Source organism: Myotis brandtii, unplaced genomic scaffold, assembly GCF_000412655.1.
Source record: "Myotis brandtii unplaced genomic scaffold, ASM41265v1 scaffold426, whole genome shotgun sequence".
NCBI lineage: Eukaryota > Metazoa > Chordata > Mammalia > Chiroptera > Vespertilionidae > Myotis > Myotis brandtii.
The window spans coordinates 403283-415443 of NW_005366314.1; the positions used below are offsets into that span (position 1 = coordinate 403283).

At 57.0% G+C, this 12161-nt stretch overlaps 1 protein-coding gene across 3 annotated transcripts in view; it reads right to left on the minus strand.

The window, feature by feature from the left end:
- Positions 1-4652: 4652 nt before the first annotated feature.
- SLC38A9 (solute carrier family 38, member 9) overlaps positions 4653-12161 on the minus strand; it is a 38349-nt gene continuing 30840 nt past the window's right edge. For 2 of the 3 annotated variants that reach the window (XM_014546030.1, XM_014546031.1), the window contains exons 12-14: positions 11334-11447; positions 6859-6948; positions 4653-5376 (exon numbers count right to left, since the gene is read on the minus strand). In XM_014546030.1, coding sequence (XP_014401516.1) covers positions 4999-5376; positions 6859-6948; positions 11334-11447 — 582 coding nt within the window. In that variant the 3' untranslated portion in view covers positions 4653-4998. Of the gene's footprint in view, positions 5377-6858; positions 6949-10248; positions 10398-11333; positions 11448-12161 lie in introns of all 3 variants that reach the window. The other variant, XM_005874152.2, reaches the window with a different exon arrangement.

A 12161-nucleotide genomic window follows, 5' to 3' on the forward strand; every position in this document is an offset into this window, starting at 1 on the left:
CTCTCTCTCTCTCTCTCTCTCTCTCTCCCCTACCCCCGTGAGTCATAGGCTCAGGTACGGCGGCTGGGACTGGGAGTGGGGTTATTTGCACGGAATGCAGGCATGGTTTTGCCAATAAAATTGGGACTAAACAGTCCTCACTTTTGTGATGTAACGAACGCACCAGTCGTTGCTACGATTTCCAGGTGTCTCCTCGCGCTCCCAGGACATCCCTGATCTCCCCCTGATCTCCCCGGACTACAGGGAAACGAAGTTCTTCCCCCAGCAGCTCCTCCGCCAGCGGCGAAGCCCCCACCTGGAGGGCGGGCCGCGGGGCGTCCCAGGGGCGTAGCGATAGACCCGACAGACCCCTCACCGGGCACCTGCCACTCACACCTCCCGACCCAGCTCCCCCCACCTCTCCCGGGCCTCCAGCCCCAGCCTGCCCCCCACCTCGGACTCGCCAGCCTCTACAGTCACAGTCTCTTCCTCTCTTTCTCTCTCCCTCTCTCTCTCTCTCTCTCTCTCTCTCCCCTACCCCCGTGAGTCATAGGCTCAGGTACGGCGGCTGGGACTGGGAGTGGGGTTATTTGCACGGAATGCAGACATGGTTTTGCCAATAAAATTGGGACTAAACGGTCCTCATTTTTGTGATGTAACGAACGCACCAATCGTTGCTACGATTTCCAGGTGTCTCCCCCTGATCTGAGCTACAGGGAGATGAGGTTCTTCCCCCAGCAGCTCCTCCGCCAGCGGCGAAGCCCCCACCTGGAGGGCGTCCCGCGGGGCGTCCCAGGGGCGTAGCGATAGACCCGATAGACCCCTCACCGGGGCACCTGCCCAGCTTCAGTGCCCTGATGCTCTGAGGCAGGAGCGGCCGCAGTAGAACCGCCCTCGTTTGCAAAGGAAGAAACGCAGGATCCAGAAGCTGGTTCGGCCCTGCAGCGGGTCTGCCCGGTGAGCCTGCGGCAAAGTCGGCGCCAGCGGCCAGCCCTGTGCCTCTCCGGCACTTTCCCTGCTCCCGTGGGCACCGGGCCGGTCAGCGCGCTCTGCCAGATGCCGTGCCAGCCCAGCCTCCGAGCAGGAAATGTGGGGGTGATTCTGACAATGAGCGGAAAGGGAAGCCGGGCGGTGGGAAAGGGCTGAGGATGCAGGGCTGCAGGGCGGGGCTCAGGGAGCCTCAGGCCAGGCACCCGCTCCCCCAGGCGTGAGCATCTCACGTCCAGCAGGGGTGCAGGCTCTTCTCCTTTCCCAACTCGTCACCTAAGTCTAATTCCAGGGGCCCTCCGCTGGGCAGCACTTCCTCATCCCCAGGCACACCCCTCACCGCTCCTTGGGGGCTCATTCCATCTCTTATTACAGGACGAGCCGTCTACCAGGTAGACATGACCTTCCCCCAGTTAGGCTACGAGGCCTGAGGGCAAGACAGGCCTTTCTCCACACTCACCGAGGCCGACTGCAAGCTCCTTGTGGGGCAGAGGTGCCCGTGAGGCAGAGGTGGCCGTGGGACAGAGGCGCCCGGGGGACAGAGGCGCCCGGGGACAGAGACAGCCCAGCCGGGGGCAGAGGCGGCCTTCACGTGATGCCTCGATGGGACACGCACTGTCCCTGGGAGGCCTGGCGGAGGGATGATGAACTTCAGCTGCTCTCTTGCCCGGGTCAGGCAACAGCATTTCCCAGCAAAACGCAATTAAACAAAATCCCAGAGTTGTTTTTCTTCAAAACAATTTTGATGGCATTTCTCTCATTAAAGAACACATGACATTCCCGGGAGCACTGTGTGGGTTACGAGGTTCCCGCCAGGCGTTGTGCAACGTGTGCGTGTTTACAGGATCCAAAGGGAGGTCGGGCACAGTCCCCGGAGAAGGGCCAGCGTCTCACTTCAAGTCGCAACCCGACAGCAGTGCTGCGGTTTAGGCGTCAACCAGACTGGGGCAGCGTGTGGGACACGCAATTGGGAGGAGACAGCGTCTCCCCCCGCACCCCCCCGGGCTCTGACAGGCAGCAGGCCAGGCCTCCGTGCAGAAAACACGCAGCCTCGAGATTTCTGCTCAGCAGGAGCGCCCGCCGCCTCCACGCTCAGCGCTCAGTAGCCTTCGGAGGAGGCTCCGTGGCATCATCCAGGTGGCCCTGCCCGAGGTGCGGCTGCTGTTCCCCTGCTAGTCAGTGTGCTTTGCCGGCCAAGAGGCTCCGAGTGAGTCACGCAGTGTTAAGAACGCAGAGAGAACAACACAGCAGACAGAAGCCGTGGAACACGCCTCATGAAACTCGTCTTCCACGGAATTCGCCAATAAAGGCATCCCTTCCACAGGAGCCTCCTGAGGTGATGCATCGGGGTCTGAAGTCCTGGGCGGTCGCTAGGAGACGCGTGAGAGTGATCCTGGTGTGGTCCTCGCATGATCCCGGCGTGGTCCCAGCGTGGTCCTGGCGTGGCCATCACGTGGCCCTGGCGTGGTCCCGACGTGGTCCCGGTGTGGTCCTCGCATGGTCCTCGCATGGTCCCAGCGTGGTCCTGGCGCCTCTCCCAGCCCCCGCCGAGCGCCCACTGGGAGGGTCAGTGTCTCTGTCTCCAGCAGCCCCTGCTCACAGCCAACCATGCACACGGCGCCTCCACTGGATCACACGTCCTCCGTGACATGAACGTCTCCACACCTGTGCGCCCTCCAAGGCACCGACAGTTCAGTTATTTATGAAAATAAATCAAAACACAGACAAAACCTCTCCTCGTGAACTCCAAGTAGAAACAAAAACCTCTCCACCCCCACGGAGCAGCTGACTGGGTTTGTAAATACACTGACTGTCAAGAAAAGACTCCCTTTCAGGTGCCCCCTCGGCAGTGGGGTTCCTCTCTCTCCAGGACCTCTCGACGCTGGTGGGACGGTCACTCATCGGTGTGTGTGTGTCCTCTGACCGGGACCAGCCAACCGCCACCCACCCAGAGCCTCTCGGAGGAGGACTTCTCTAGAAAACCCACTTTAACTTTATAACGTCCTCAGTTGTGTGTTAAATAAGTTAAATCCACAGAAACTAAAGTTAACCACATCAGAGCAAAAAGTAAAAGAAATGGAATTAGAAAGTGCGGAGCGATGATGGCAGAGCAAGTCCACAGTTCATCACGGGGGGTCGGAATGAGCCCGTGTCGCAGCCTCACGTGGGCGCCAGGCACACCCCCCGCACAGAGGGCCGGCCAGCTGAGCCCCAGGCCCGGGTGGTTGTCAGGACAAGAAACTGAAGAAGGCAGCGCCATTCAGCATGAGCCCGAGTCGGGGTTCAAAGTCTTTCGGAGAAAACAAAAAGCAAATGCACACGGTGCCTGCTAGTTCAGTGACGGACACATTCATTGTCCTGTTCACGTTGGTCATTCAATGGGCAAAAACAGATCAAATCATGTTTCCGTGTGTGAAAACCGTCAAGCGTTTGGACAAGAGGCCATGCCAACTCAAGTTTTATTATTTATTTATTCACTAGAGGCCTGGTGCACAAAATTCGTGCAAGAGCAGGCCTTCCTTCCCCTGGCTGCAGCACCGGCTTCCCTCGGGCACCTGCTTCACCCGGAAGGTCGTCCGGAAGGATGTCTGGTCTATTTAGCATATTATGCTTTTATTATTATAGATTTGGTTTTAAAATATTTTATTGGTTTTTCGAGAAATAGGAAGGGAGAGGGGGCGAGAGAAACATCGACGTGAGAGACACACATCAATTGGTTGCCTCCTGCACACGCCCAGACCTGGGTCAGCAACCCAGGTACATGCCCTTGACTAGGAATTGAACCTGGACCCTTTGGTCCTTGGGCTGATGCTCTAACCACCGAGCAAAACCAGCCAGAGCTGAAAACTTGTTTTCAGAGATGAGAGAGGCCACTGGGGAGAGCAGGGATCGAGCCTGCAAGACTCAAGGAGCCCCCGGCGTCCGATTCCTAGGACTCTGACCGACAAGACGGAGCGCAGAGCAGGGACTGCCCAGCAGACACGCGTGCTCCCGTCACCTGTGCTGAGACAGGTCAACAGAGCCAGACCCGAACGGGGCGCCGCTAACCCACCCGCTTCCCCCGCAGGCCCCGCCACCACCCCTCCCCGACTGCCTCCGCCGCCAGGGACAGCCGGCCCAGAGGCTCGTGAGCGCCTCGTAAGGCTGTGGAGATGAAACGACAAACCGACCCCAAGTGGCTTCAAGTATTTTGGGGGAAAGGAACACGGGTGCGTAGAGCAGGTTCAGCCTCTCAGGGTGTCAGCCTGTGACTTTCTCTGCTGGTGTGTTTGCTTGGGCACGTTCCCAATGAGACCTTTAACACAAGAGCTTTGGGGAACAGTCCTCGGTGTACGTCTGCGTCTGTGGACGAGGTGAGGGCTTCGCTGAAATACGCCGCCAGTTACACAAGCGGGGTGGGGGTCTCCTTCTGCAGGCACCCCTCACCCAGAGCCAACCCTGCCCTGTGGGAATGAATCACACTGGGAGGCAGACCTCCCTTGGCCTCCCTCCTCCACCCCCTCTCCCCGTGGGGCCAGTAGCTCTGCTTCCTCCACTCTTCCCGCTGGCCCTGCCGTCACCCCCTTCCCAAGGGCAGAAGACACGCCCCCCTCCCCCCCCGACCGATGGGGCAATCACACTCGACTTTGGGGAACTAGAATTTTGATCTAAGACACCAGATTAGAAACAAAAGTCAGACAGCAACAAACTCCATTAGTTCATTTATTTTGTATAAAGTTCATGACCATGGGGCCTCGTGACATTTTCTTTTTCTTTCTTCTTTCATGGTTAAAAATTCAGTCTATTAACACTGATGTCATGGAGACTTCCTTTTAGAAAATGAGGTATTTGGTTTACTGTCCCAAACAGTAAAGGTTTAGGCAAACTGCAACCATCGTCTATCAAGTGACAAAATGGCAGGGAGTGCAGTGAGCCCTGGAACAGCAAAGTCCCGGCAGGGGACACCCTGAGAGTTTCATTGTCGCCCAAATGCACGCCCACCTCACATCTAAAAGCAACACAGCGTGACGTTCCCAAGGGCACGCCTCCCACTCAGGACTCGGTGAGAGTGAGGAGGCGAGTGACAGGAGGCAGGTGGAGACAGAGCGTTCCCACCGTCCCTTCCCCGCACGGAGCCACGCGGCTCAGGGGCGAGTGGGTGGCTGTTGCCCTTGTTCTCGGGTTATCCGTGGTGTTGACCGGCCCGGCGGTGACCGGCGCGGCGGTGGCTGGCGCACGGGTGGAGACCGGGCGCAGCAGGAGTGTCACATGAAGAACTGGGCCACCAGGTTGGCCAGGCCCAGGACGATGAGGAGGGCGTGGAAGAGCAGCGAGGGCCACGTCAGGCGGTCCTCTTGGCGGAGGGAGAGGATGTAGGTGAGGGACGGGTAGACGAACACGAAGGCCAGGCCGCAGGCGGCTCCTGAGTACCTGGAGAGGAAGCGCCTGGGTGAAGAGCCATCCTGCCTTTTGCCTTTTCTGATTTACAAGAAAGGTGACGACAGCGTAATTCCACCCTCCCCAGTCGGAGGCAGCAGGCCCATGGGATCCATTGTTGCTGACATACGCACTGGAGTTCCAATCGTTTTACCTGCTAAGTTATTATAAACCACTATTTCCTGTTCATCTTTACGGCATCTGCTCGACAAAGAGAGTTTTACTCGTCCCTCGAACCCGGGCGACTTCCTCAGGAACATCTGGAGATGGGCTCTCTCGCTTTGATCTTTTATAAACTAACTAGAGGCCCGGTGCATGAAATTAGTGCACTGGAGGGGGGGGGGGTCCCTCAGCCCGGCCTGCGCCCTCTTGCAGTCCAGGAGCCCTTGGGGGATGTCCGACTGCCGCAGAGGAGGGAGAAGCTCTCGCTACCACTGCTGCACTCACCGGCCGTGAGCCCAGCTTTTGGCACACTGACCACCAGGAGGCAGCTCCTGCGTTGTGTCTGCCCCCTGGTGGTCAGTGCGCGTCATAGCGACCGGTCGCTCCGCCGTTTGGTCGATTTGCATATTAGCCTTTTATTATATAGGATTAGGCATCTGCGTGTGTGAGGGGCTTGTGCATCTCCTTAAAGGTGAGCAGATGACCACCTCGCAGCGTTCAGCATCGATATCAAAGGTCGTAACAACACACCCACACCCGTGCCTGCGGAGCAGCACTGCCTCCGGCTCACTAGCAACAGTTCACTCGGAACCTGTCTGTGTGGCCACAGGCAGCGTGCTGCTCGCCGATCTCAGGGAATGTTCTTGGGACAGTGACTCAGCCCTGCTTTCTGTAGGTTCGGGGGCACCACGATTCCCAATCACTCAATGTTTTCCCCAAACGTCACAATGTCTTTGGGAAAACAGGAAGGAAAGAGCCCTCTGGGACCTGGACTCTTCCTTTCTGACGACAGTTGACACTGGACTATGTTCTTTTTATTTTATTAAATTATTGGGTGACGCTGGTCAGCATGAACACATAGGTGTCAGGTGTGGGTTTCCATGTTCCGAGGTCTGTATATTGTACCGTGTGCCCACCCCCCGCAGTCAGATCTCCTCCTTCACCTCCTATTGGGACCTTTCTCCCTGGACCGTGTTCCTGAGCAGAAAGTCAGGGCACAGCTGTGGCACATAAGAGACCTTCCGGGTGCCCAAGACATGATGCAATATGGATGAGACATCACTTTCACTTGGGTGAGAAGCAAGGGACACAATAGACAACAATGAGAGAAAGAACAAGCAGTGCCCACAGCTCAGGGGCCCTGGTGTTTCTAGTGGGAAAGGAGCAGAATGAAAGACGAGACGTAAGCGACAGCAGAACGTGCACGTCACCGTATTAAACCCTGAAATCTCACACAATTAAATGAAACAGCAGCAACACTGGGACAGCCCCCCAGCAGAGAGCACCCCGAAGCGGCACAGCCCCCAGCAGTACCTTATGATCCCTCCGATGTTGGGGTACAGACAGGCCATGCTCACGCCAGCTCCCACAATAATCAGATTCAGGACCAGCACGTGGAAGATGCTAGGTGATGCGTTTCGGGGGAAAAAATAAAAATAAAACAGGCACATTATCACCACTAATGCGAGAACACACTTCACCATTAACGTGTCTAAAATCAGAACGTCTGAAACATGACAGTCACATCCCGCGGAGGCAGAGGCAGCGCTGGCGCTGGGCCCGCCCTCACGGTGCCGTGTCAGAGGTCACTCTCCCACCCACAGTCCTGCTCAGTCAAATCCTGACAACAGCTGTACCATCGCGAGAGCCGTGACAAACAGCAGTGCCCTAGACAGACGGGATCCAATGAAAATCACTCAGAACCCTCATCGTTGGCACCCAGATGGCAAACACCGTCTGGGCCACGTGGGGAGCCGGCGGGACTGTGACTGCGCGGGACCCTGAAACCGCCGGGGCGTCGTCAGAGGGAGGGCTGCACGGGCAATGGCGGTTCTGAAAGATTTGGGATCTGGGGTCATTTTTTCTGTTTTCTATGTTTAACAAATAGCCTATATGTTACCATGTCTTTAAGGTGTTTATTTTACTTTTATAATTAGATACAGTAAACTGAGGACAAAGGAAAATGGGCAGGATTTTATTTTTCAGACTCAGCATTTACCATGAATAGAATGCCCGCTAAGTCCATGGACGAGGCGCTAACAGGGGCTGGGAGTCCATTTGGACACAAATAAGAATAATGTGGATGAGACCTGATGCTCAAGAAACAACTCCATTTCCCCAGAACGTTCATTCTCAAACGCCAAGCTGAGGTACGAGCGCAACTTTTGAGCCCAAGTTGTCAGAGGTTCGTTAATCCCCGATAATGATCACAGACTTAAACATAAGAAAGTTATTCCTACACAGAAGTGGTGAGTCTCACACCCGATGAACGACAAGGTGCTCGGGCTTCCGCTCTGACTCTTCCCCAGAAGCTCCGCCTCAGAATCGCTCCGGGGGAGACGGGGGGGGGGGGGGGGGCGCCTTGGCTACTTCGGTGTTTGCGTCACGAAAGGAAACGAATGTGTGTCCTTTCTGAAGTGGTGGTTCTCCAAGTGCAACCACAACCCGGGGGAGTTCCCAGCACCTTCAGGACGTCCCCGAGGTGAAACTATTTTTATAATCACACCAGACATCACTGCTTTGCACAGCGACGGAGGGCAGAGTGTGGCCACAGCCTGGGTGGCCGGGGGCTGTGCGGGTCCCACCTGCTCCTCGGTGCCAGACCCTCAGAAAGGCTGTGGCAGTGCCCGGGCCAGGAGCCAAGGTTACCAGCTGTGCCACACTCGGCTGAGCACACACCTTCTCTCTGAGCGTCCCACAGGAGGCACATCCGAGGCCCCCGCCGTGGAGCCCCCGCCACGGACCAGAGACCAGGGTGTCCCGGGGGAGCTGGGAGCCCGGCCGGGACACCTCGCCTTCCCCCAACAACACTGTCACTCACTGAGGGCCACAGGCGAGGTCTCCCGACGGGCATGTGCCGGGCACTCTTGGAAATGAATGACACTTGTCGTGTCAAGGAAAACAACTGGTGGTCTGTGTGGCCAATGACCAAATGGAGTTCCCGGAACAAGCGAGGACTTTCAGGGCCGGTGATCGCCCCCGAGCCTTCGCCGGTGGCCCTGATGGTGACACTAGGGGTGTGTGTTCTGACACGTTTAGTGAGTGTGCCAACACCTGGAGGATCCGGGAACCCAGTGAACCGTTCGTGCACAGAACTAGACACGCGGTCACAGACCCCTGGGGGACATGGCAAAACGTCCACAGGACAGACAGCGGGTCCAGGTGACGGAGCGTCAGACGCAGCTGACATCTGAGGAACTGCCCCCGGCCAGGCGGGCAGAGGGCCAGGGCAGAGGCTCCCCGAGCCCTGAAAAGGCCCCGAGGCGGATCGGTGTCCCCTGCGTGTCTGTGTGCAGGCGCGCTGTCTTCATACAGTTACACGAACACAACACGGCACAACAGTCTGAATTCAGGAGGAGATAAAAGAACCCAACGATCGTAAATCAGGCATTAAAGCGTTTTGAAAATATAAAACGGAAGTTATTTTGGAAGTAGCTATTATTCATAAACATGTTATTGATGTTAACAAGTAGTGGTTTGATTAGTGCTTTTTAAAGAAGTTAATATTTTTAAAACTCTTGGTCTTACTTTCTTGCGTGTTAAATACTGATAGATACACACTGGAGTTCCTGGGTCCTCAGTAAACTCTAAGGGTGTGCAAGCATGTCAGACTCACGGCAGAAATAAACGAGGCATGCGGCCCGCCGCCCACGAGTCTGACATGCTTGGGGGCCCGCCAGAGGACTGGCTCTGAGGCACCGTCCTCGGAGGGCTGTCGCTGGGGTAACGCCAGTGTGGCGCTGGCGGTGGGGGCAGAACGTCCTGTGAGCACAAGGGAAATGCCAGGCCTTTCCCAAGAAGGAAACACATTCCAACAGCCCACCCCAGGCAGGTGGCGGCAGCGAGCAGGGCCAGCGCATCCGCCTGGACCTTTCCCTCTGGCCTCCCTGCAGCGCTGCATCCTGGGGCCTGTAAATGCAGCCGGGCACACACGGCGGCACCTGACTCACATTTCCGAACCCTCCTCCCAGACGGGTGCCACCAGCACCGGCTGCCGGCCTCCTGCTTTTAGAAGTTTATGGCTTATGACCAACACATTCAGAACGAGTTCCTTGTTTAACGGAGGACAGACCGCAGCCGTCCACCTCAAGGAAGAACTGATTTAGACCATTTGTCTGTTGGTTACTGTAAACATAATCTTTTTGGTCAAATTTTATCCAAAAGTTCTCTTAAGATAACGTATTCCCAATAAACAGGGTGGGCCTCGGTACTGGTTAGTAGGATGGCTGTGATGAGACTGAGCGAGCGAGCAGGGGACCCAGGGCCCACGGACGTCCCGGGAGCCTGAGCGATGCCACAGCGACTCACAGCTCCTCATCGCCGTGAGAGGCCGAGAGCGACGGTGACGCAAGCAAAGACCCTAAACTGACTCGGCGCCGCGCCTTCCACGGCAGCGGCCGCGTGTGAAAGCTCACGCCTGTGGTAACTAAGTGGACAGCAATCGCCTCATTCAAGGAGGCCGCCCAGGGTCTCTGCCACCAGCTTCCCGGCGGCGTGCGGGTCGGTGCAGCTGCGTCAGGGGGTCACTGTCCTGGCACAGCCCTCACTCACCACCGGGAGGAGCCACCGGGACTAACTCTGCACAAGGAATCCTATTTCCAAAGCTCTGCAGGGAGAAGGGCCGCGACATGTCCTCTGACATTTCATGGGCAAAGGCCCCGTGGCCCGGCCCTGGGCGCCTGCCGGCCGGGGAGCCCTCCTCACCTGGGGTACGGGTCCCCGAACACGTGGCCCAGCAGCTGGACCCGGGCCAGGTAGCCCAGGAGCGGGTACACGGTCACCATCTGGAACAGCAGGAAGATCCGCGCCACGAAGGACAGGATGTCAGTGCTGGGGAAGTTGTCCAGGAAGTTCTAGCCCAAGCGAGAGAGAGTCGTGTTAAAACCACGTTCGGCGCCCACGTCTGTGAGGTGGGGTGCCTTATGCACCGTGAGCGCCGGGGCCACGAGGGGGCGGGGCCTGCCCACGGACTGTGCTCCTATTCCCTTCGGAGAGCTGAGTCCAGGAACGGAAAGTGTTTAGGAACCTCCCTCTCCCTTCCTCTCTGAGATCAATAAAATATATTTTTAAAAAGTATCCGCCTGCAGCTGATGTGGCATCAGAACGACAACAAAAGCCTTGCCCTCGCCCGCGGAGGAGCCTGCTCCCAAGGCCCACATGACCATCCGCGTGTATTTAATGGCAACTGAACGGAGGCTGTGCCTGCCCTGCCTGGGGCATGGCCGCCCTCTCAGTGTGACCCACAGCCAGGAGCACAGAGCAGGGGGAGCAGGTCTGTCCCCGTGTCACTGCTATTCAGTCCATCGTCAAATAGAACAGGGTTTCTCTATTTCCTCTCATGACTCTTCTCCATGTTAGTTTGGCTTCTTAAAAAAGTAGCTAGTCACCCCCCCAGCCCCCTCCCCGCCGCCTCAAACAAAACCCCACGGACACTGCTGTTGGTGGCGACTGGCTTTACGGGGGTTGTTGCGTCGGGGAGTTTGCGGCAAATGCCTGGTAGCCAAAGGCTTTGGGGAGGGACGTCCCAGGCTCACGTCACAGCAGCCACTCGAACCTGTTTTCTTACCAAATGAGACATGACCAACACAATCATGCTGGAGCCACCTTTACAACTCACCCGTGACGCTCACACCCGTGACACTCACACCCGTGACGCGCACACCCGTGACGCTCACACCGCACCTCCCACTGCACCATCGGAGAAGTGCTGGCCCTGCGGGTGCTCAGTGGTCAGCGTCGCTCACACTCCGAAGGGCGGGTCTGATCCCACGGAGGGTGCCAGGCCTCACCTGCTCGATGCAGTCCTTGGGCAGCGGTGGTGACGGGAAGGAAGCGAAGACCAGAACCCCGATGTACAGGTAGGTGAGCGTCACCAGCAGGTAGGCCACGGCCAAGTCCCTCACCTGTGGAGAGAGGACGGCAGCTCACAGTGCGGCTCTGCCTGCAGGAAGTGCGTCCCAACAGGACAAAGAGACTGGCAAACACGAGGTCTACCTTTGGCTGTGCATACACGCGCGTGTGTGTGCATGTGTGTGTGCATGTGTGCACGTGTGTGCACGTGCTGCGTACATGTGTGTGCGTGTGTACATATCCCCTCTAGGTCCCGTCTGTTCACAGAAGGGAAGTAAAACAGAACCCTCGTGCCTGGGTCAGTCTGACATGTGGTCACTATTCTGGGGATGCACACAGAGCTACCGATGGGCAGACGTAGGAAGTTAACATAAATGATGGTTTAAGATGAGAGAAATTCTGGCTGAAGTTCAAAAAGCAAATTGTTTACCAAATGATTAAGTTGTAACTAAAATAATAAAGCTAAGGGACTACCGGAGAGCAAGAATAAGCCACTTTCAGGACGACCCTCAGAATTAACATTTTCTCCGTTTGGTAAATGAGCCCACATCTTCAAAGCCTGTGCAGACCAGAGCCTGGTGCAGAACAGAAGGTGTTAAATAAGGAAGAAACGCTAAGAGCAGACAGTGAGCAGGCACCAAAGACAAGCTTCATCCACAGCCAACAGCAGGAAGTTCACCAGCAGCTGTTCAAACAGCTGCCCCGCGTGACGCTGGGCTGGTCAACAGATGCGGGCGCCGCGCAGAGTGGGCCACGCTCCTCCCCGC